The 25731-nt window shown below is 39.1% G+C and overlaps 2 protein-coding genes across 5 annotated transcripts; one reads left to right on the forward strand and one right to left on the reverse strand.

Moving 5' to 3' along the window:
- The first annotated feature begins 997 nt into the window (after nucleotides 1–997).
- Nucleotides 998–14977, forward strand: bin1a (bridging integrator 1a). Of its 4 annotated transcripts, XM_077579528.1 has the most exons (19): nucleotides 998–1323; nucleotides 2042–2122; nucleotides 2240–2294; nucleotides 2391–2485; nucleotides 3155–3250; nucleotides 3335–3445; nucleotides 3536–3628; nucleotides 3744–3829; nucleotides 4102–4177; nucleotides 4457–4512; nucleotides 5727–5771; nucleotides 6955–7024; nucleotides 7096–7218; nucleotides 8152–8172; nucleotides 10884–11237; nucleotides 11480–11608; nucleotides 11745–11819; nucleotides 12799–12900; nucleotides 12983–14977. In XM_077579528.1, the coding sequence occupies exons 1-19, from the start codon at nucleotides 1237–1239 to the stop codon at nucleotides 13082–13084; spliced, it is 1857 nt and encodes a 618-aa protein (XP_077435654.1). In that variant the 5' UTR covers nucleotides 998–1236; the 3' UTR covers nucleotides 13085–14977. The 4 variants fall into 4 exon arrangements, with proteins under 4 accessions (XP_077435654.1, XP_077435657.1, XP_077435655.1 ...); XM_077579531.1 differs by lacking the exon at nucleotides 10884–11237; XM_077579529.1 differs by lacking the exon at nucleotides 8152–8172.
- On the reverse strand, nucleotides 14976–25506 carry LOC144060220 (indian hedgehog B protein-like). The gene is made up of 4 exons (XM_077579532.1): nucleotides 24631–25506; nucleotides 23229–23386; nucleotides 22618–22721; nucleotides 14976–19018 (listed from the first exon to the last, which is right to left on the reverse strand). Exons 1-4 carry the CDS (start codon nucleotides 24937–24939, stop codon nucleotides 18354–18356), a joined length of 1236 nt encoding a protein of 411 aa, XP_077435658.1. The 5' UTR covers nucleotides 24940–25506; the 3' UTR covers nucleotides 14976–18353.
- Nucleotides 25507–25731: the final 225 nt, after the last annotated feature.

A 25731-nucleotide genomic window follows, 5' to 3' on the forward strand; every position in this document is an offset into this window, starting at 1 on the left:
CACGGCACTGGAGGGGGGGACACAAGACGGGGGAGAGATCCATTTCATTACGGGGGGCAACGAATGGGCTTGGTGACTCGTGGCCAAATGTTGTTATTGTGCGGGATAAAGGCTTGGGGGGGGAGGGTTGGTGGTGAGGGGCGCAAGTGAGTGAATAGGGGGTTGGGGGCAAGAAGAGCATTGCATGGAAGATATGCATGGAAGGATAAAAAGAGCAAGCGTTCTGGTTCAGCACCGTGGAGAGTTCCCAACAAAGAGGAAAAGCTAATAAATATTTCCGGAAACTCAATCAATGTCAGGAAAGCCAATTACAGTGCTGTATAGGAAATTGTTTTCCAATATTTACCACTAAAATGCACCGTATACTGCATGTTTAAATCTATTTTCTTCTGTGGAGTGACAAATCAATTCACATTCTTACGACCAAAAGAAAATAGGCTAAATAATATGCAAATGCAATACTGCATTTATGTATGTATGTATAATATTTTGTTTAGCCCCTGATATACTGTGGAATGTGTGTGTGAGCATGTTATAAAGCCAAGGATTAGAGAAGAATTAAACGTTTACAGTACAAGTAGTGTGCTTGTGGCGCCATCTACAGGAAAACAATTTATACCTGAATAAAAAGTCATATTTATGTTCTCTCTCTCTCTCTCTCTCTCCCTCTCTCTCTCTCTCTTTTGTGCTTATTATTATTATTATTATTATTATTATTATTTTAGATATGATACCTCTGCTTTGGTTTTAATAACACGTAGGCCTGTTACGCTTTTGTATTTTATTGCTGGACTTAATGGTGATAATTGGAGAGCTAATTGTTGTTGTTTTTTTTTTTTTATATATATATATTTTTTAACTTAGTATTAGAAATTTGAGATCCGCTGCCATAGCATACGTGGATGGTCTCTGCGTGGATTGTAGGCAACACTACTCCACGTGTACGCGCAGCAAGCTCTGTGCCTTTAAGAGCATCTCTGTCAGCATCCTCCTCCCGTGTCGTGGACGCGCACGCTTAACAGCTCAATATTCCAGAATTACAGCCGGCCTGGCTTTGCATCATCCAACTGATACCACATCAGCCTCACGCGACACGCACATTCCACGCTTGTAATTTATCATCGGGACATTGATGCATTTTCCCACACGGTCACCCTAGCGGTCCAGCCGTTGGTTTTTGCTCTTATTTCCCACCCGTGCGCGCGCCCCCCCCCAGTCTGATCCACGCTATCGAAGATGGCTGAGCTAAATTTGGGGAAAGGTTTGACTGCGGGGAAAGTGGCCAGCAACGTCCAGAAGAAGCTAACCAGAGCCCAAGAGAAGGTAAGAGAAGGCTATAAACGTGACCAAATGCGGGATATGGAATAGACGCGCGAGGCCTTGTAAAAAGCAGCGAGGCACCAACTTGCGCATCCCCCCACTGAGGGGGCAATGTCGCATCACGACAGCCTCACAGCTGGAAGCTGAGATGCTGCATTTGGGGATCGGGTGGTGCACCCCTGCATGTGCGTGCGTTTAAGGCAATGTCATTGAAGGGGAACATTGAAGGAGAAGGAGAAGGGCCCACTCATTATCGCGTGTAGGCTATGTGGCACTTCCTCAACAATCTCGGCCATGTCTTATATACGTCCCACAGCTTCAAAGCTGCCATATTTAATTAAAGCTCGATGAGAGTACTACGCTGCTTCGCGTACTGTATGCATATACGGTAGAGGCCTCGGCAATTGCATGTTAGGGATGCTATGAGTGTGTGACAGAGGGCGCTATATTACTTAAGCCTATATGCAGTATCCTTGCAGGGTGATCCCCCATGTGCGTCATATACATCAATGCAATATTTGACACACCTGCAAGAGGTGTTCCTAATATTTTGGCTATGTTAGAAACATGAAACTCTTGTAAAGGGATTTTAAGCATCATTATAGTAAGCCAGCTTGCCTGTTATTCAATTGTAAGCCATCCATATATATTAGTGATTGGCAAAAATATATAAAAAATACCATTATTGACAGTGTTATTGTTTTTTTTTTGTGATTGGCAGGTCCTGCAGAAGCTTGGAAAAGCCGATGAGACCAAAGATGTTGCTTTCGAGGAGGGAGTCATAAATTTCAACAAGCAATATGTGAGAGTCCAAGGAAATGATGTTATCACAGTCACCACAAAATTGATTTTATGATTTAATATTTGATTATTGTCTGCAAGCTTACACATGTGTCTTCTTAAATGTGCCACTCTTCAGGCTGAAGGGAGCAAACTCCAGCGCGACCTCAGAGCATACTTGGAGGCTGTAAAAGGTGAGAAAGAAACTAATATAATTGTATAATAGGATGTGCAACATACAACTATTGACCTGTTCCAATTTTTGCAAATGTGCATTTTTCCCCCCACAGCAATGCACGAGTCCTCAAAGAACGTGCAGGCATGCCTGGCTGACATGTACGAGCCCGACTGGTATGGCAAAAATGAAGTCGACTCAGTTGTGGAGGTCAGACATATTATTGTTTTTAATTTTTGAGACGTGTGCACTTAGTTAACCATATTAGATAAAACGGCAAGTTTTTGCTAATTCATCATTGAACCACTATGCTGCCGGTAACACAACAAATGAACAGTTGAGGGAGAGCATGTGATGTTAAAACTGCTAGCAAGGTTTGAATGTAGCCTCACTTCACTAATCCCTCGCACCCTTGAGTCTCTGACCAAAGTCACACACTTCACTAACATATAGGCTATGAGACATGCATTGTATGTAACGTGCACTGTAAACAAGCTAACGTTAGCCATGGCTGCTAGCTTGGTATAGCATGACTTAATGTTACCGGTTTGGCGTTTGATTTTTTTTTTGGGGGGGGGATGTACAGTCAATTTAAAGTAAAAAAGAGGTGGTAATTTTGCTACTTGAGCAGAAATGTTGCTAGTTCCGTGTCGCTGGTTTCAGGAAAGCTCCTGATAGCATCTTACTTACTTAGCATGATGCTGCGGGGGTACGCCCACATGCTATGAGTGTGAGAGGGCTAATTTATTTTCACAGAATATTTTATTAACATACTACTGTCTGGTTATGCTGTCAGTTTAATAAATGTGACAAAAAAAGTGATTGTTTTGCTCTTTTTGATATCCGTGTTTGATATCCGAATTGTCATCCATCGTCAAGGATTGCGACGTGCTCTGGACTGACTACCATCAAAAGTTGGTTGATCACGCTCTCATCTCCATGGATACCTATTTAGGACAGTTTCCCGATATTAAGGTTATATTAACAACATATATTTCTTAAACACTTATAAAACATATGAATGGCACAAAGACTTACGTTTGTTACTTTGCTGCTCAGGCTCGTATTGCCAAGCGAGACAGAAAGTTGGTGGATTACGACAGCGCCAGACACAACTACGCCACCACACATAAAACCAAGAAAAAGGATGGTGGGATTAAAATCACCAAGGTAACGCGAACGCACACGACAGCAGTGGAAATCTATTTAAGATGAGAAGTCCATAAATGATACATCAACATGTGTGTCTCTCCCGTTTAGCCGTCCTCTTTGTTGGAGAGGGCGACGCCCGGATGGGCTCAAGGGATTCTGTCCGCACACAATGTTGCCCAGAGTAGCTTGTCCAGAAGCCAGGTTAACGATGGACACTTGGATATCTTTCAATTGGAAGCTGAAACTGTTTATTGTTGCTGTCATATAGCAAGGAAATGACAAAAATAAGGAATTGAGCCAAGTGTGTTTATTTCAGGCAGAGGAGGAGTTGGAGAGAGCCCAGAAGGTGTTTGAGGAGATCAATATTGACTTACAGGAGGAGCTGCCGTCACTCTGGAACAGGTGAACTTTTATTGTGCAGAAAATCTTGAACAGGTGTTCATTTATTTCCTCGTACGTTTCAGGTTTTTATCCTAAACTACCGCCTCCATTGGCCATGCAAAGACGTGAGAAAAATATTCTCTGGCGAATGATCAAAAATGATGAACACATTATTTTAGTTTTCGTTTTAGTTGTTGTTGATGAATGTTATGACATGCTAGGAATTGCCCTGCTCTGAACAAAACAAGTCTGCCAACGCACTGAATATTTTTCCTTTTTCCTCCCTTTTCTAGTCGTGTTGGATTTTATGTCAGCACCTTTCAGAGTTTGGCTGGTTTTGAGGAAAAGTTTCACAAAGAAATTAGCCGGGTGAGTGTCATTCAAAACATTTGTTGGAAACACGACAGTATAATTAAAGTATTGGGACACACCACATGCTCATTTATTTATTCATTAATGGGAAAAACATGTCAGTCAAATCCTTTAAACAGCGTTCAAAGAATGAATAGCCACGTGTCCCAATACTTTTGTCCAATGTCATGATTTTGACGGCTCAGACTGAATTTTGTAAACACTCTATGATTATATTGATCATAATAATAAGGGCAGGGCAGAAAATCTAATTCCATCTGCTTTCCTGTCCTTCAGTTGGATCAGGATTTATACGATGTGTTGGAGAAACTCGAACAGACGGACACGAGCAGGTTAGTGAGCAAGATGGTCACGTGTCATTTTAACTTTGGCCATTTATTTCCTTCCAAATGACTTATACTAACATGCAAAGTGGTTTAATGGTAGTGATGGACAAATGAAGCTTCATGAAACAATTGTGATATTTTTTGACTTCTCTAGATGGCACTCTTGGATTAAAGATGCAGTGCAAATTTTATCAATTATTATTGCGCTAGCCTTCATCTCTAAACCAAGAGCACCATCTAGAGGAGTAAAAAATATCGCAAGTGCTTCATGAAGCTTCATTTTCCCATCACTGCATAGTGATGGACAAATGAAGCTTCATGAAACACTTGTGATATTTTTTGACTTCTCTAGATGGCACTCTTGGATTCAAGATGCAGTGCAAATGTAATCAATTATCATTGCACTAGCCTTCATCTCTAAACCAAGAGCACCATCTAGAGGAGTAAAAAATATCGCGAGTGCTTCATAAAGCTTCATTTTCCCATCACTGCATAGTGATGGATAAATGAAGCTTCATGAAACACTTGTGATATTTTTTGACTTCTCTAGATGGCACTCTTGGATTAAAGATGCAGTGCAAATTTTATCAATTATCATTGCGCTAGCCTTCATCTCTAAACCAAGAGCACCATCTAGAGGAGTAAAAAATATCGCAAGTGCTTCATGAAGCTTCATGAAACACTTGTGATATTTTTTGACTTCTCTAGATGGCACTCTTGGATTCAAGATGCAGTGCAAATGTAATCAATTATCATTGCGCTAGCCTTCATCTCTAAACCAAGAGCACCATCTAGAGGAGTAAAAAATATCGCGAGTGCTTCATGAAGCTTCATTTTCCCGTCACGACATAGTGATGGACAAATGAAGCTTCATGAAACACTTGTGATATTTTTTGACTTCTCTAGATGGCACTCTTGGATTCAAGATGCAGTGCAAATTTAATCAATTATCGTTGCACTAGTCATTTCTAAACCAAGAGCACCATCAAGGGGAGTAAAATAATAGTACAAGTGTTTCATGAAGCTTCTATGAAGTATAATGGGATTATATGTGATTTTTTTGTCCATATTGTGGAAATGGAATGGCTTTTTTTGGAACTTTTATGTCAATTCAAGTTCAAAATTGATCTCTTTATTTGAACTAAAACAGAACATTTACGATAACACATAAAACAAATGTCATTCATTAATCTGAAACCACCGCTGAACCTCCATTGCAGAAAGACAGGTAACCGCAGCGCCTTATCGTCCGGAGCAAATAGGAGGTAATCAGCAAGGAGCGTGTTCAACCACGCTGACACAACTGTTGGTCTGTCTGTCCAGATGTCTGTATGTCAGTCGGTTTGCGGGTTTGAGCACATACACGGTGCTTGCTTGTGCAAGTGGGCTCTCAGACGCTGTCTGGAAAGAGCGTCGTGCTCTCAGAGCTGCGGATATGAATGAGATGGGCAACACATCACCAGGCATAAGTGTTACGTAACAATTCAAAGTCATCCTCAAGTGTATAGAATCACTTTCTAAATGCAGCTTGCTGAGGATTATCAAGTGAATTTGGGAAAATGTACTGTTCAGACTTATTAGCATAAGTGATGTCGTTTTACAGTTTCAGCAGTAAGTTGTGGAACTTTCATCGGTAAACCCAAACCATATAGCGAGATTAAAATCAAGAGCGGTGTCAAAACTTCTGTCATTTACAAAAACTACAACTCAATATTTATTATTATTTTTTGGGATAGTTTGTTAGTTCACAAATTATACAGTGCATATAAAAAGTCTACACACCCATGTTTTTTAAATGATGGGAATAAGATAAATCTTTTTTTTTATTGACCATTAATGAGGCCTATAACCTGTTCAATTATTATATTTTTAAAAATCTTAAAGTTAAAAGAAACACCTGAAATAATGTGTTTGCATAAGTGTGCACACCCTCTTACAACTGAAAAGAGAGAATCACATACAAACTCATGTTAAATGGGGGTCAACAAAAGCTGCCACAATTTAAAGGGTCAAAGTCAAACGAGGCCTGCACTCTGTTGCGTGTGCTCCAATTAGATTTATAAAACAAGTTAACGCTGTATTTTTGATACCGCTCTTGTGTGAGATCTCATTCAATTGTACTTAATATTGTAGCCAATGTGTTTACGTCCATCTCTTTAAATATCTTCAGTTCTGAGGCTTCTGTCAGCTTCTACACTATGTTCTTTACAACTAATGATGCCACTCACTACTACTGCTCTAAATGAGGCACAGACACAGCCTGCTTGCATGGGATGCAAGAGCGATATAAAAGGACGGGGTGAAGGGAGGCTCACTTTTCTAGCATGACAACTCTGCATGAATACAACTTTTCTGTAGCTCTTTTTTCTTCGCTATCCTCTTACGTTATGTACGCTCACTCTGGGTCATCTGGATTATTTTCCCACCCTCTATTTCTCACTGACCCAGTGGCATCGATGAGTCCAACCACACTCTCAAACCAGGAGGACCTCCGCCAATTCCAAAATCTCCATCCAAGGTAGATTTGTATTTCTTTGCGCTGTTTTTAAAATGTATCCGATGTTTTAATGGTTCATGTTTTTGTCGTAGCTCAGACCAGCAGTGCCTCCTCCACCCAAGGTGACCCCATCCCAAGAGATGAAAACGGAAAATATCATCAGCCTGTTTGATTCTGCAGCAACTCCTGATATCAGTATCACCTCCCCTACAGAGGTTAGTGCGTACAACTGGTGCTCACAAACAGCGGAATTATAGTCCTTTAAAAGTCCTTCATAGCAAACATAATGATCACAAGTTGGATTTTATTGGCATAGTTTGAGGTTTTGCTGGCTGCTTTTTTCCCTCTAAAATATAAAGCTAGTGGCATGTTGGTTTATAGTTATGTGCTTCGACTGACTGTTTTCTACTTTATTTCCGATAGTCGACAACAGCGCATTTTCTCCTCGAATGACTTCAATAATAGCCAAAAGTGCAGAGCAAATACCACAAAGAGATGATTTTTCCTTTCTATCGGCACTGTTAAGACTCCCATTGTATGAGGCTTCCCTTTGCCGCAAGGCTGCTGCTTGTCAGTATTTAATTAACTAGATAAATGGCATGCAGCCTGTGTTATAATTGAGGCATCTCTCACAATGTCGCTTTTTTTTTTATTTTACTGGCCCCACCATCAGGAACATCTCAGTCTTTACAGGGATAATTATGCTCTATTTTAATTGTCCTTTTCAGACAGATATTGATTGAGCAACGTGGTTCTGTAATCAACAGGGAGCTGTAATAATATTCTGCGTATTGACCACTCGGGGCACTACATTCAAGCAGTTATAATAATTTACAGTAGAAATTGACATGTATGAGATGGGAATATGAGGTGACAGTATAACATTTAACAGAGGTGGCAAATCCAGGTCCAGAGTTTGGCTTTAGCTCCAGGTGCTAGCTAGCTAGCTCCCATGGTGCTCGTTTACCTGCTAGGGAGCTAGCTAGCTAGCATCAGCATTTACAAAGATAACACATATTTGTTATTTAGGCTACTGTACTTATACTTCTGCACAACAATATCTAACTCTACTTTATACTTAACCAGCAGGCTGAAAAAGACAGTTTTGTAAAGTATTTATTTTCATATGACTACCTCTGACCCCACAGCCAGCAAACTGGGACTCCTGGGTAAGCTAATTGAGCGCTACAACTAAATTTTTAATTCAATAAACAATTCTGATCATCATTGTTATTTTCATACCATTGTGTAAATGTTAACCATTGTGTCATGTTGCCATTATAAGCTTCACTCTCTGAGACTTCGTTAATGGCTGCCTGTCTAAAAGCATGACTCCATAAATGTTACATCTGTGTCAAATCTCTTTGTGCATTGTTGTCATGTTTGCAGTGTCTGATGTCCGACGTCTGACAAATATTTACATAGCACAAATTGACTTTGGAAATAAGCTTCAGTCAATTCATTTTCAAAAATTTATGCTGTATTTAAATGGAATGTAATACGCCTGACTGGTGACAAAATGTTTTCTTCACATTTGAACTAATTTAGTTCAAATCAGTATCGATATCTGAAACTGAATTGACCACCATTTTTTTTTAATGATCCTTGTGTCCCTGTATGTTACACTGACAGAACATGTGTCGTTTACATGCCATGTAACACACAGGGAGCAAACGAGTGAAGTTGCTCATCTTTACTTTAGTGAAGTCAACTTTCACAAAGCCTTGCGTTCACAGTGACATCCGTGAACTAACCTTTTTGGTTCATCACTGTAAGAGAGATGTGTCTCCAAGACAGCTTGGGCCAAAGAGCAATCCTTCACAACGGAATGACACTTCTGCTCTTACAAAGCACCCACCCGACTCCCCCTCTGCCTTGTGACCATTACTCTGTGATTAGAAGCCATGCTTGCCAACTAAACACAGAAGAACTCAAATCCCTCTTCTGATGGAAATGGCTTCCTACCTTTTACCGCCGCCATCCCTCTTTGACTTTTTTTTTTTTTTAATCAAGCCTTCCCAGTGAAGGCTTATTGTCCTATTACTAAAATGACCATCAGTTCCTTAGTAAAATGTTGATGATGATGTTGACAATGAATCAGCTGCTCTGTCCATCGCAACAGATATTAATGTTGCAGTTTGTTTTCAAATTTAGAAAATACATTGCATGAAATTGATACTTTTTTTCCCTAACTTCCTCTGTGCTCACTTTACTTTGACCCCTAAAACTATCTATAATTTAGTAACTTTTAGCGCTGTCATTGAACAGATACTGTAGCTACAAAGTAATAAACACTTTACTTTCGGGTGAAATATTCAAGCCATAGTCAGTGTATTGCTCAAATCCATATATTTGTCATATATATTGGCAATCATCTACACTTGAGATTCTCAAAGTGTGGTATGCGGGAAAAAAACAATATTACACTTTGTTTTTTAAATTCAGTACATTTGTGAGTTGTACTCAACTTTTAAGTAAAATACAGTTGCATTTATATTTTAGAATTATTTGTTTTCAAGTGACTATTTAATTACATATGCTATATATCTCATTAAATGTCCTTTCAAAATAAATGTTAATACAATGAATGCTACCATCTATAGGGCATTACAGAAATTGTAGTTGTATTCACTTTTAACAAAAATGTCAGTTCACAAAGAAATTATGGTAACATTACACATTTTTACAGTTAATTTCTCAGTAAATATAAATGTTTTTTCCCTTTTTTTTAGGGTTTTAAAGATGAATTTTACATTCTATTCCATTAAATAAAAGACAAATATTTGAGAAATTACGATACATTTGTGAACGTATTTTAACAATCAATATATGTATTTCTAATGTAGTTTTTTTGTAAAAGAACAGAAATATTGTGTGTTTTTACAGTTACAGTGATATCATGTTATTTTACATTTGTCAGGTAAAATCTGAGTTTGTTTTTGTAAATTAAATGATATTTTTAAAATACAGAAAAAAGCAGTGAAATAAAAAGTAAAATATTGTTATATTACAGTTTTGTTTTGTTTTTACAGTGTATGGAAGTTTTTTTTTTATTGATTTAATGAGACATTATTGAAGAACAGTTTTTTTTTCCTATACATACATAATGTTACAGTGGTTTGCACCAATAACAATTTTTATTATAATATGATTATAATTAAGGCTTGGACTCGTACCCCAAATCCATGATCATGTTCGTTTACTATTTAACTAACGAATCCCGAATAAATTCCAATGGCAGACTAATTGTACTTTTGCCGAAAAATCACATCACAGTCCAAAAAATTAACATTAAAATTTGATCATAATATGGTATTTGGTAAATAAAGTGCACTTTTATATCGCTTTATCTACACCAAAGCGCTTTACCAAGCCTCATGCTCACTTTTTTAAAAACCAACCTTCAGAAAGGTTTTCCTTTTTAGTTTAAAATAACTCACCTTAACCTCCAGGATCCCTTTCTGTAAACTGGCCAACAGCAGAACCCAAGGTCTTTTTAAGCTTTTGATAATGTTTTAAATCTCTCCGTGTTCTGTCGTACCAGCTAGCCAGCGCTAAGCTAACCGAGGAAGGTTTGTCTCTCCGGTCCAGCGTCCAAGTTTGCAAACTCACTTCGTTCACTGCCTAGATTATTAAATGATTGCGTAATAGGTAATATAATGCTCATCAGCCAGCTAAACATCCAATCTCAATTATGGTCCTAAATAGTACAATAAAAACCCCAAGCCCCAAAAATACAATTCTGAATAGAACATATATCTTCCCTCAAACCTTACGTAATCGTCCCTCAACATTTCCCCCAATGATTTACCAACCCAGTCATGAGGTAAAATATGTCTTATGAACTCTGACCCCTTGAAACCTAACCCCTGCCCCTCAGCCAGAGGACGGCGTTGCCCAAGAAGAGCCCACCCAGAAGCACTATGACCCTGTGGCGGCTGCTGCGGAGGCCTGGGGGGAAGAAGATACGCCGCCTGCCCGCTATGACCCCATAGCCGCCGCCACAGAGGGCTGGGGGGACGACAGTACCCATGCGGTTCGATATGACGACAACGAGGATTGGGGGGACGATGAAAGCCAGCAGGCTTATGACGAACCCGTGGCTGAGGCCCAGGAGGGTCAGGTGGAGAACGAGAACCAGCCAGACGCGGAGGACGCCGCGAGTCCTGCCGAGGCTTCGGTTGACGCGTGCGAAGACGAAGCTCCTCCTAATGCTGTTAATGAAGAGGATCAGGTAACGGAGAAAATGCATCTGGAAGGAAAGGGTGGGATGCATCAGCTCTTACGGAGGTTTGATCTTGAGATGATAAAGAAAAGATTGTTTCGACCTTATTGCCTGTGTTGTCGTAGCGCTGCTTTTGTTTTTGTCTGTCTTGCAGTGTGTCAATCTCACACCCTCACAATTAATTACGGTTGAAATCATGTAGAGTGTCTGCTTCATTTTTTTTTTTTTTAATGATGTGTTTGTGGTCGCAGGGTGAGTCTGAAACAACTCCTGAAGCAACTCCTGAAGCAGCTCCTGAAGCAGCTCCTGAAGCAGCTCCTGAAGCAGAAGCAGTGGAGGCAGCAGACGAAACAACAACAGAAGATACAACAGAAGATGATGTGAGTACAAGCAGAAAATATATTCAAGAATTTTTTATATATTTTTTATTATTATCTGTAACAGTATGATGCTTTGGTAATGATTTATTTTGGAATGTTTTTCTATTAATAAATTATTTTGTGTTTTTCTTTCTAGACACCTGCAGTAAATGAAGAACCCATAGAGGCAAAGGCAGAGTCACCTGACATGCCCCCTGGTTTCCTGTTTAAGGTAACACCTGAGCCTGAATGAGAATATTTCATTCCTCTAACCCAGGGTTGGGTAACTGGCAGTGTGTTCAACTTGCAACCTCACTCTGAGTGGATCGAGACCTTTTTTTTTTGTTGTACAAAGCATAAAATTTATTTGAAAAAAATGCTGCTAAAGATTCAATATATATTTCCCGTGAACAATAGGGGAAAATGGGACACAAAATCCCAGACAGAAAAAAAATGTTAAGAAATATATATTTTTATATATATATAATAATATATATATAATAATATATAATATAATATATGTTTAAAATAAAAAAATACAATTAAAATCTGCAAAAACCTATGCATGTCTATAAACTATAGTTTTAAGTTGTAATAACATCATTCACCACTAGATGGCACAGGGTCTTAAGATAACATGACTTGACTTATAATTTTTTGATTTATGTGGGGAAAAGATGCACAGAATGAATTTTTGCACTTAATGTCGGTTTGCTGTTCAACATTTTTGTGCCGTCCTTGAATGGTCATTTTTATACAAGAGAGCACTTTGCATTGGGGGGGATCCCAGTGTGTTGTTATTTTGGTGTTTTCTTCCAACCCTTTGTTTTTGGGTTATAATAATTTAAGTTTTTATACATGCATTGAGAAATGTGTTATGAAAAATGGCATATATTAAGAGCAAGTGTTTTGCATAATTGTACACTCTTAAAACTGCTGGGTCAAAAACAACCCAATTTGCGTAAAAATTTGGATCAAACTTTCTGATACGATAATTTTTTGTACAAAACACAATAAAATTGAGTATAATTGACCTAAGTCCAATCAGTCCAATTTTTTGACCCAGCGGTTTTATTTTGCCCATATCTAAAATAGCATTTTTGTCATCTGGTTTAGGAAGTGCACTGGTGAAAAATGGTGGCCCCCTTCAGCATTTAAGTTGCCATCCTTGCTCTAACTCTAAATTTTGTTTCTACTAATGTGTGGTAAAGGTCCAAGTGATGCATGATTATGCCGCAAACGACACGGATGAACTTGAAATGAAGGCAGGAGACGTGGTGCTAGTAATAACCTTTGACAACCCAGATGAACAGGTACACGCACACCCATTCTCACATTGGTGACATCACAAAGATAAGTCAAGTAATATCTGGATTTGTGCGTTTGCGTCTTCAGGATGACGGCTGGCTGATGGGAATCAAAGAAGATGACTGGAAGCAGAAAAAAGAAAACGGCCCCAAAGGAGTATTCCCGGAAAATTTCACCCAGAGGCTGTAAAAGTTTCATTGTCACGCCAACTTTTTCCCTTCACCCCTTTTCCTCTATCGCCCACACTCCCTGTCCTATTCTTGTCCTGTCTAATTACTTGGACTTTGACCGTAGAAGCAGAACTGAAATTGCAGTTCCACTACAGAGGAATTGTAATTCTTGCAAAAGAAAAATGACAGACAGCTATTCCAAGGGGCCAAATATTAGACTTACAGTGCGATCGTTGACTGGACTGATAAGAAAATCCTGAACTCATGCAGGATAAACGCAGATGTGGCTCCCTCTAAGATGGCTCAATCGTTACATTTCAATCATCTCTCATTGCTAAACCCTCCGTAGTCAGTCAAATCTCTGCTTTGGTCTGTTTTGGTCACATGTAGCAAGTGATTTTTTAAATATTCAGCTCGGGTGAGCTGTTAAGATCAGGTGTCAACATTTGTTGTTTACCAATCAGAAATCAGTATAATTAGTCGTGGGAAGCTGTAACAATCTTAAATCGTTATTCCCACTAAACATGGGCCACTTTTATTCTGTGGTGGCAAATCCAGGTCCAGAAAGTAAAAACCCTGCCACAGTTTTGCTTCAGCCCCTTGTGCTAGCTAGCTAGCTAGCAGGTAAATGAGCATCCAGCGAGCTAGCTAGGGATCTTGCTAGCTACCACCTGGGCCTAAAGCCAAACTGTGGCAGGGTTTTTACTTTCTGGACTTGGATTTGCCACCTCTGCCTGTATTATTTTTCTTTTCATGGAGATCAAAGTGTTGTTCGGCAAGTTATTATGCATTCAATCAATACAAGAGTCAACAAAGTCAGGCTTGCTGAAAAGCTTTCAAACTGCACCAATGAGAAGCTGCTCCTGGTAGGATTATAGTTAGGCAGACTTAATCACACTCTAATCAAACATATTCTAACTGAGCCAGCTTCATTCACTTTTAAATCAGCTTCTCCTATTTCCATCAAGACGACTTTGCCGACAAATGCAAACGTTTCCGAATATGCACCAGAGCTACTTGTTTTATTTTTGTATGCTGCCAAGCAATGATGATATTAGCGTATATAGCGGTTACCGTATTTGCCAACTGAGGATGCTACAGAGTGTTTTGTACTTATGTCAGGTTCTCCGCTCTTACATAGTCCAAACACATTCACAGACTCAACATATTTGTTATTACCGTACTAAAGTGAGAGTGAGGTGTGTGTGTATGTGTTTTGGAACAGAAATTCTTTATTTATTGGCTACTGTCATGGGACAAATTCCTGCAAGGAGCAGGTCCATTTGACAGGGAGCTTTTCAAACACAACTAACAAATTTGCTCTGGCTGGTATTACAGGTTCCAAATGTAATTGTGCATTTGTTGTGTATAAATGTAATTTTGCCAAGTGATGACAGCTACATATTCTATAAAAAAATAAATAATCATATGTGTATGTGAGTTAATGTGAGCATGCTGACTTCCCATGTGATGTTGTGTGAAGACCTTTCATTCAAGACAATGCTACCGGGATTACTTTTGAGGTCTGTTTTACCACCAAATGTTTTGTTTATTTATTTTTTTATAAAGGGGTTTTGAGCAGATTTATATTGGATATTAGCACACCGCCCCTTTCCCTTGTGTTTTCCCATCATTTTAGCCTCAAAATGTTGCCAGTGTATTGTGGTCCAAAGAGATTAAATTGTGATTATATGGAGGCAAGACATATAGAAACTGACTTTTTTTTAATTTATTTTTTTATTTTTTATCGTTTCAACAAGCTGTTTTGTTTGAATTTATTTGTCATCACTTTGGTTCTCTATTTGTCTTAAAGCAAGTCTCCTCTGATTACTTATGGGGTGAAAACATCTTCAAAATATTAAAAATCTTCCTTACCCACCCGATCAATATTAAAAAAAGGACTTCAAACCTCCATCACTTTCCGTCTTTTATTTGGAGCAAGCTTTGATTTGGGCGTTTAGATAGCGACGCCCCCTGGTGGTTGCTATATGCAATGATCGCTGCCACCAGCAGGGTGTACCCTGCCTAAAAGTACAGAATATACGAGAAGAAGAAAACACAATCTGAATTGCTGTCCGTGGTACTGAAAGCAAACATCAGCCCAACCTGACACCACCTCATACTAACTCGAGCTCACCTGCTCATTTATTTCTTTACCTGTCGTGGTGCTAAAAGTGTCAAGTTTAACAATCTGAGTTACATCATTATTTTATTTCTTAACCTCATTTTGCTTTTAAAGAAAAACACATTCTTGTTTGTAATAAAAACAACTTTATGTTAAATATTTAAAAAAAGAAAAGAATGCACAACATTGCTCCAAAATACATTTACATTAATATTCTTAAAAATAGATCTTTAAATAATTTCTCTGAAAATAGCTTAATATACATATTTGACAAATCTTTGAGTATCGTTACACAGTGTGCCGGCATAGTGCCTCGGAATTTGTTTCTCCATGAAAACATTTGAACCAAAAGTTAGTTAGAAAATCATCAGAAAATGTAGTTCATTTCGAATTTGGGTTTTATACATGTTGGTTGGAACTGAAAATGCTTATGCAAAGAAAGTCATCAAATACAAGAAGAAAAAACAGAAGAAAATAACGGAGCATCATATATTAACAGCTAGAGTTATACAGTAGTTGAATACAGCCTGAGTCGAGTGTATTTTGGTAGATACTACTGACCAGAAAACTGAGACTTACAACAACAAAAAATTTAGCACAATAAAAAAAAAGTTCTTAAGATAATACACCTGATACAAACCTGATATAAAGAAGATGCATGAATGAATAATAGATTTGTTATGAAAGCAAATCTGTGAAACTTGCTTGCATCAGTGCCAGATGATTCCCTCATTTTAGACGGACAAAATTCCCCATTGAGATACAAATATTAGCATGCATCGAAATCTACTGATGCTCTGTGGGGCCGATTTAGAAGTCACACACATATTTTTAATAAGATAAGAATTAGAAATGTAACCAGGATGAGATCAATTAATCAAACACAGACGGCGAGAACAAATAAAACCTGAATTCTGTCAAAATCCCTGATGCATACAGGCAGCGCCATTTATTTATTTTTTGCTTTGATTTATCAATGACTTTTAATGCGGCAGCATTGCCATATATGATAAAACTGGAAATAAAATTGAACATCCTCAGACACAATAAGTTCTACTTCTGTGCAGGACCAACTCTGGCTACCCCACAATTAGTTATTTGAACAATTATTTGTGGCCTGTAAGCAGGCCTTCCTTCATAGAAAGTAATACTTCGATTCGTCATTACAATCACAGGTCATAGAAGTACTGGAACACCTCAGGGTTATGTACTCAGCTCCTTGTCGTTTTCATTGAATATGACAATCTGGACACACACATTTGTTGACGATGCAACACATGATACAACAGACAACAAACATTCAACTGTGATAACATTATGAAAATTTAATTTTAATTGGTTGAGTGTGTCCGAATTTTTTTGGGGCGTCTACCTGGCCGGAAGGTCAAGCCATGTGTCATTATTTGGTGGCACTTTAAACCCATACTACAACTTCAAATGAATAAAATGTGTTTTATGTAACTACATGCACGAGATAAATTAAGTTTGTTGACCATTTTTTTAACCCCCCCCCAAAATAATAAAAAAATCTGCCTTGTTTTCAACCCCAAAAAAAATCACAATAATATTAACACAGTCGAAAATGTTCAAATAAATATAGTAAATATGTTTTTGCAAATTATTATAAAAAAAAACAACACATCAGACAACAAGGGAAAATAATGAAACAGTAAATAAAGTAAACTTGTAATTACTTTCACTTCATTATTAAATTGCTCAAAATTAAAAATTTACGCAGACCAATAAATGATCTCTCATCAATGCTTGCTTTTTTTTTTTTTTTTTTTTTTTTTCCCAAATTCCTCTATGCTTTGCCTTGACTTTCTGGATTCCTAAGAAGCAATCCCAAAATTTGAACACACACTGTCACTCTCGTCTTGAAGACTTCAGACTTGAGTACACATGAATGCCGAACCTTCATAAAATGCAGCAAAAAACACATCACAGACGTTTTGAACGCTAAGGTGCTCGAAGGTAAAACTGAATGACTCTTATATCATATGGAGATTAATAGCATAAAATTTTGGAGTGTGTCTGTGGGACTTTTTTTTTTTTTGTCCACTCATTCACAATTTGTTGAAAAGTATTTTCTTACATTTATGAAAGACCTGATTTATTGCACTTTAAGATGTAATATTTTTAATTTATATTTACAATACTTAAATTAGATTATGAAAATATTTTCATCTCATCCTTGCTGATGTCAATGTTTGTGTAACACTTAAGTGTTATTCCGGACGTGTTGAATCAACCTGTTTTGCGTACATATTTTTCCCAGAATGCATTGTGTGGCACTGTTGATGAAGTTATAAAGATGTTAATCCTTGTCATGTGTATTTGTGTTACCAATAATTGAATTTGTGTCATATTTAACTTTTTTTTTTAAACAAACCGTAACTCATCTGGGACGATTCCTAGTACAAGTTGCATTGCTCATCTGAGGACTGCTTGTGAAAGTACAAATTTATATATATTGATTGTGGCTGGCTGATTAATTAGTTAAACATAAACACATTTTTTTTTACTTCATAAAATTGTCTCGCGGGCCGGATTAAACCCCTTTGCGGGCCTGAACCGGCCCACGGTGGATTTGAATATTTATGAAGTTTTTATCATGTCCTTGACATTTGTGAATTGATGTGCATACTTAATTGTAGTGATGGACAAATGAAGCTTCATGAAGCACTTGTGATATTTTTTGACTCCTCTAGATGGCACTCTTGGATTCAAGATGCAGTGCAAATGTAATCAATTATCATTGCGCTAGCCTTCATATCTAAACCAAGAGCACCATCTAGAGGAGTAAAAAAATATCGCAAGTGCTTCATGAAGCTTCATTTTCCCATCACTACTTAATTGATATCGGATTGAATTGAAGTGAATAGAATCGGGAAAAATCGAATTGGATTGTGAATCGAATCGATACCCAGCCCTACTGATAACCAAATGTTTACTAATTTGTGGTTTTCTAGCACTCCTGAATCACAATAGCCTCATGAAAGTGAAATTACCAAAAGCAAAAACACATATGAAATCGCAATTCACTTTCTCGGTTTTTGTGTCTTACAGCATATACAGACAAGTGGAGTGAGTAAAAACAACACATCGATGGCAAAAAACTGTTTTTTTCTATTTTGCTCTCTTCAATATATTCTTTCTTCTGTCAGAGTCCTCGCTCAGTTCCCAAAGGGTGGAAGTGTTCTGGGCCCAGTAGCATTTCCCCAACACGCTGTAGAAGCCTGGGGTACCAGTGCACTCCTTCAGTTTGTTGCTCTGCAGGGCCCGTGAGGGTGCGGACGAACCTCAGCGGGGCAAGAACCCAGTGGGCCAAATGATGATTGTCCACAGCAGCGTAACAGGACGCCAAAACGCTGTTCACTACTATAGACCCGTGCTGGGTCAGCGGTGCGTACAAGCCGGTGCTCCGCCTCTCCTCCACAAAAGTCACCACAGCTCGAGTTGTTTCTGTTCCTTGCGAGGTCAGTATACACTGACCCGGCTTGACCCCGCTGGCAAACGACGTCCTCACATCGCCTTTGCTGAGTCGGCCCTCGCAGTCCGCGACAAAAATGAGGTGCGCCGCCGTGAGCGTGATATTAAGTCCAGTGTTGGTTCCGATGAGCGTGAAGATCTTTGTGACGTTAGTCTGGAGATCCAAAAAGGAGAGCACCGGACTGAAGAGAAGCCCCCCGCGGCCGTCGGTTGCGGAGGAAGCCAAAACACGGTCGCCGGGATGAAGGTCACGCATCTGCTTGGTGACTCCGCCCTCAAGGGTCACTTCAGCGTCGCCTGGGAAACAACCACCAGTTTTGGCCGCCACGGAATGTTCTGTAAAATCCGGATGGAAGAAAATCAAGACGCGCATTTGATAATGAATACATAAAATAGAACCTTCTCAAAGGAGCCACACTTGAACTTCCACATACGGCAATCCAGGCTCGCACTTGCTCCATAAATCAAGTTGGACTTTGACACTGACTAAAGGCCAATATGATCCCAGCAGATTAGCGACCGACCGTTTATAACGTCTTCAACGTCTTTTTGGTCAGCGTACTTGCACGCACGCAAGATAACGTCTTCATCAACATTTTGAACGGTACAAGACATCACGAGGCCTGTGCTGATTCTAACCGAGTCAAATTGGTTGCATTTCATGAAATATGAAATGTGGTCCACATGTTGCAGATATTACTCATGAGATATTGACAACAATAGATCGGGTGGTCAAAAATGTCAATTTTGAGATAAAAAAAAAAAAGAAAGAAAGTCAACCTTACACGTTTCTTGCCTATAATATGTTATATGTGACCTCACTAGTCTAAACATGAAATTCTGATTGATATTATAGTTGTGGAATATGAGTTATGCAGCAAAATCCAGTCGTTTTTCTCCATCTTGGAGGGCGGCCATTTTGCCACTTGCTGTCGACTGAAGACGACATCAATGTTACTCAGGGCTCAGGTAACAACCAATCACAGAGTTTTCTCAAGTTGAGCTGTGATTGGTTGTTATCTAAGACCTGAGCAACTGTGATGTCATCTTCAATGGACAGCAACTGGCAAAATGGCCGCCCCCTGAGATGGACAAAAATGGCTGGATTTTGCTGCTTAGCTCATATTCCGCTAACACGATATCAACCAGAATACCATATTTATACTAGTGCGGCTGCATAGAAAATAATGTATATAATAATAAATGTTTGGGGTTTTGCCACTTGCTGTAGACTGAAGATGACATCGATGTTGCTCAGTGCTCTGGCAATGGCCAATCACAGTCCACCTGTTTTTTTGAAGCTGAGCTGTTAGTTTTTTGGGGTTGACTTCCCCCTTAAAGGGATACTTAACTCTTTGAGCCATTTTCAGCAATAAGAATTTTAATATATTGTCCAAAATAAATGTCCAAAATTAAACCTTTAAAAACACATTTTGCCACTTGCTGTCAACTGAAAATGTGATCACAGGTGCTCATAAAACAGGTAACGACCAATCACGGCTCACCAGTTGTCTGAGTTTGGTCATGTGACATTAGCACACTGAGCCACGATTGGTCGTTACCTGTTTCCTGAAAAGTTATGACGTCATCATATTAATTATAGACAAAATATGATCTACTTACTGCTAAAAATGGATACAAGTCAACTTGTGTCAATGTAAGGTTTTTATTTTCATTTCCCTGCAGCACAAAAGTTAAAATTGGAATCTAAGTGTACGGAAACAAGTGATGTGTAGTAGACAATGTGCAAAATGCGTCAGTTGATAGAAATTTACTCTCCAGTGGTCTTTCAACAGTTTCTGAATGTTCGGGGTCAATATCTTTTTCCCAAGGTACTTGGTCGCTATGGATATTTGATTGAACCTATAAATGCTGAAAAGTGATTTTCAACTGGGAACATTAAAATTGCTGCACTCTAAAAAGAGAATTGTTGAACCAATTTAAGATTACAAATTGAATTTTTGACAAACTTGCTTCAATTGACAACACATGATTAAATTAAGTTAGTCCAAAGTGAATATATTAAGTTTAATTAATTTTGAGTTCATTAAACTTAATATATTCACCTGAAATAATTTAATCAAAGTGACTCCAATCCAAAGTATTAAGTTTAATGAACTCATAATCTCTTAATTACATTTAATATGGGCACTTTGTACTAACTAATTCAATTGTGTGTTACCAACTGAAGTGATTATTATTATTATTATTATTTTAAGTTGGTAATCTTAAATTGGTTCAACAATTCTCTTTTTAGAGTGTGCAACATTATCAATTTTTGAGGTGAATATGAATATCTCAGTTTTCATTTTTTGGGGTTATTTGGGCGAGTCACAAATGTGACGGATATTGACATGGCACAAGACATTACTTTTTTCCCATTAATATGATTATTATTATTATTGAGATTCAAGCAGACTCAGGTCAACAATACCAAACAGTTTCTATGAACATTGCATGCATTTTTTTGTTCCCGAATGACTCGTGAAAGCCAGACGGTAAACCGGTGTTTGCTTCCTTGTGGCTCTTTAAGACACAGTGAGACGAGGTGGCAAGAGGAGGTAGTCAGCGAGAGGTAATGGATAACCAGCTGATTGTATCTAAGCATGGCCTGGGGTCAAATAGACAGGAAAGTACATTTGGAAAAAAAAAAAATAGCAAGTGAAAGGTGAGCACAGCTGAGGTTGAACATATGGAACAGAATTTAAATCGACTTTTTTTTACACCAATTTGTGGAATCATATCAAGTCAATTTACTTAGCGAATCCACACACATATTTGATTTATGCCTGCGGGTGTCTTAAGCATGTCTTAAGGCGGCCAAATATTTGTCAAAGGTGTGTATCTGTGTAAGTATGCGGCTTGCAGAGAAGGAGGTCTGCAAGCAGGAGGTGATAAGGCTCCGATAAGAGATCTGAGAGAAACCTACCGAGGGGAAAAGCAACAGCAAAACAAAGAGAGAGTTAATCATCTCACAGCCTACTAACCTCAATGGACTGCTAGAATGTAGCTTGGCATCAAATAACTGGCGGTACCAGACATGGGCCTCCAAAATATCGCAACAGTTTGAAAAGCTTGCAATGGAATGTGTTCAACTATTGTTCGATGATTTGTGATTCATAAAAGGGACTTGCTTGAAATATACAATCAGCACGTTATCTGTTATCTGATTGCTTTTTAAGTGGTCGGCTTCTAAATAATACACAGCTGTCAAACTGGAACCTGTAACATAATTCATTTGCAGTGACAGGTGCGAGGCGGGGGGTGGAAATGCCATTTAACCCTACGAGGCAGCGACGAGTGGCACCATTGATTGTTTTCTCCTGATTGATGTTTTTTAAAACTTTTTTTCATCATCATTATCATCATCATCATTATTCGAATACTGATGGAACAAAATGCTGTTTTAGCTAAAAAAAATATATATTTTATTTTGTTGTCTATGTACAATTGTTTACATATGTATGTATTTATTTTTTTTTCGAATAAAGTTTTCGAATAATTGCTGATGTGTATGTACAGGAACTGTACATTACAGTATGTATGTGTAAGCTGTACTGTATTTTTAATGTATGAAGACGTTTTAAATGCCAATTAAAATGGTTTGAGATAATCATTTAATTTGTGATTTCAACTATATTAAAATCATATTATTTTTGAAAATGTGCTAAAATCGTCCTAGTAGACTAACATTACAAAAATGGATCTCTGTTGGTGCGAGATCAATAAAAAATTTGCTACAATTAATGCTTTATTGTCTCCAGACTGAGACACACATACACACACGCGCACACACACAGTGACATGCTCATTTTTTTATAAAATTGGCTCTGCAGTGAATTTATAACGATGTCATTTGCAAGGCTCTTTATCGTTATGGATCGATGGCCACAAAGCAGTTCCACACTATCATAAACAATAGTTGGCTTGCTTACCTGACTTGACGCTGCAATGAATGTGGGCTTTGGACTCATAGTAGACCCAATCGAATCCAGCTTCCACAGCAAGCCGAGCCAACATGGCATACTTGTTTCTGTCCCTGTGAATATGAACATAAACATCAGTACTTTGGACTCTCTTGACCGAGCATCTATGCACTGTTGGAAAACGATCCATAAGTTTTCCGCGTGTTCGTAATGTTGATTTTCTGAATGAGACTGGAGATCGGTGAATCAGATCCTTCGAAGGATTTATTTTACAGAAATTTCTGGACACATACAAGATACACTCAATCAGCGAGGGAAATAATACTGATTGAGTGTGTCTTGTATGAGTCCAGAAATTTCTGTAAAATAAATCCTTTGAAGGACCTGATTCACCAATCTCCAGTCTGATTCAGAAAATCAACATTACGAACAAGCGAAAAACTTAAGGATCGTTTTCCAACAGCACGCAACACCTTTTTTAGTAAATATATGATTAAAATCACCAATACATGAAACATTCTATTAAGAGGAATTTGCTTACATTTAAATCCCAAACATTTACTGTTTGAAATCACCCATCGCTGCTAATGCACATTGTAATGGTCTGCTGCAGTGCCCACCTGTCTGAGGTGGTGATGTCAACGGCACGTCCCTCATAGTGCAGCGAGTCCTCCGAGTGATGGCCGTCCTCATCCCAGCCCTCCGTCACTCTCAGCTTCACACCAGGCCACATGTTCATCACCGAGATGGCCAGGGAGTTCAACTTGTCTTTACAGCGCTGAGAGTCGGTGGACACAGGAGATTGGAAAATTCATTAAAAACTCCTGGGTTACAAATAATTCAATTTTAGTCAAAAATTGGACCGACCCACTACTTGGGTAAATTTTACCCAACTTTCTGGGTTGTTTTGAAGAAAACAACACTTTTTTTTGGTACAAAACAATTCAATTTAAAACAAGGCAAAATTAGCAAGTTGGTCAATTTTTATAACGTTTTTTTTTTTTAACCAGCATTACATTTTTACAGGTAAGGTTGTGGTTAGAAGCTGTGCGGGCAATTTATACAACCAAATTTGGGTCAAATTAACCCATGGTTGGTCCATTTTATTTTATTATTTTTTTCAAAATGGAGCTAACTTATGTATTTATGTATGCATTTATTTATTTTTACCATTTTGAACAAGCAGTTTTAATGGTGTTATTATTTGACAATGCAGCATATGCCAATGGGCCAGCAAGTGTAAAAAAGGTGTTTGTACTAGTCCAGAGGAAAGCTATTATGTTAGCTATGTACCCATAAAGGTACAAGGATGCTTTTTCTTTTTCTTTCTTCTTTTTTTTTGCATATAAAGATCATAAGATCTGTTGTAGATTGTGTTGGACATGGAGAGCTGAAACAAAGTGGTGGGGAGCAAAAAAAAAAAGAAGCTAAAATATATAAATAAATAAATAAGTAAATAAATACATGTAAATATTTGTAAATATTTGTCACCCAAAAAAATATTATATATATACACACACACGTTAAACAGCATGGATTCTCTCCACATGTCAACATTTTTTTCTGCTAACTACAGTTAATAGGCCTATGTGTATTTACGTGCCCATCCCTGTTAACAACTGACTACAACTGGCAATAACTACCACTATATGCCTAAATTGTTGGTGCTCATGACAAGGAATTGTTTTTGTGTACAAACATTCAAAATAGTACGTGTCAGAACAACTGTTCATCATTCAGCGAAAATCCCAGCAGCTTTAACTCCAGAACCGAAGCTCCGGAGGTGAAGCTATGAATCAATGAAATCAATCATTTTGGTTTAAATATTTAACTGACAGCAAACATGGAGCGCATAGTTTGATGCGACTGTGAGGTTTGCTCGTTTTGAAGTGATTCATAGACACGGTTAACCACACAGGACTTAAATCACTCGCATGGGACAAATGCGTGTCTCCGTCCGCACACGAGCACTGCAAAATGTTCCCAGCTCTCCTTCCTCCTCCTCATCTTCTTCTTCCTCACCTGGGTCATGAGCCTGTCCGCGCCCGTGTCCTCTTCATCCTTGAAGATGATGTCAGTGTTATAGTTGGGAGTCAGCTCCTTGAAGCGCTCCGAGTTGCGAGTAATTTTCCCCTCGGGCCGCCCGCTCGCACCGAGGGTCTTCTCGGCCACATTCGGGCTGAATTGCTTCAAGGCCAGCGGGATGAGCTTCTTCGGAAGCCGCCTCTTGCCGTACCCCCTCCCCGGTCCGCAGCCCTCGGAGGCAGGTGCGAGGAGGAGGAGAACCATGGCGCACAGAGAGGCGGTGAGAAGGAGGAAGGGGATCCGCATCGCCCCGGGAGGAGGGAGGACTCTCCCGAGGGAGATGTGTGTCTTCTTCAGTACTTCTCCGGTTCACCTGTCGAGTCCATGGTCCGGGTACAGTCGCGTGTGCACTTTGTCCCCGAATCGCTTTACTCCAGCGGGCACCTCAGCATCAGGGCGCCGGCAAATTCCCACTTGGATGGAAAAAAGTTCGCTTGGAGAAACGGCCGTGGGTGCGCAGGCTTTTGTAAAGTCCGTGGATTTAAACAAACAGGTTCAAAGTCGATGAGGTGGGTGAGAGAGAAAGAGAAAGAGAGAGAGGGAGACGGACGGAGAGAGAGAGAGAGAGAGAGAGAGAGAGAGAGAGAGAGAGAACAGCAGCACGTCCACGTTTTTAATGTGGTGGTCTTCTTTTGCTCCGTGAAAAGTGTCACAACATCCCCCGTGGATTGTGAGCTTTTTTTTTGATGCTCCCAATGAGACGAGTGCGCGCAACAGGCTTCAACTTTCCACTTGAATCGACTCCACTTGAGTGATCAGCGACGAGCTGTTGCCATTTCAGACCGCACCCTGCCAGTCCTTCCCTCCTCTCCCTCTCTGCCTCATCTGTCCCCGCTTTGCCACCCCACCCCACCCCACCCCACCCCGCCCCTCGACGTGGGCACAGTGCGCACGGGAGAATCCTGTCCACACGCACGCACTTGTCCACACGCACGCACACTGCACTGCGTTGGCAGGCGTGCAACCAAACATCAGCTTTTGTCCTTCAATGCCGCCACTTATCACTGTCAGTTTTGTCTTTGTGTTTTTTGTGCCCTT

This window comes from Vanacampus margaritifer, chromosome 11, assembly GCF_051991255.1.
Source record: "Vanacampus margaritifer isolate UIUO_Vmar chromosome 11, RoL_Vmar_1.0, whole genome shotgun sequence".
In the NCBI taxonomy this organism is placed as follows: Eukaryota; Metazoa; Chordata; class Actinopteri; order Syngnathiformes; family Syngnathidae; genus Vanacampus; species Vanacampus margaritifer.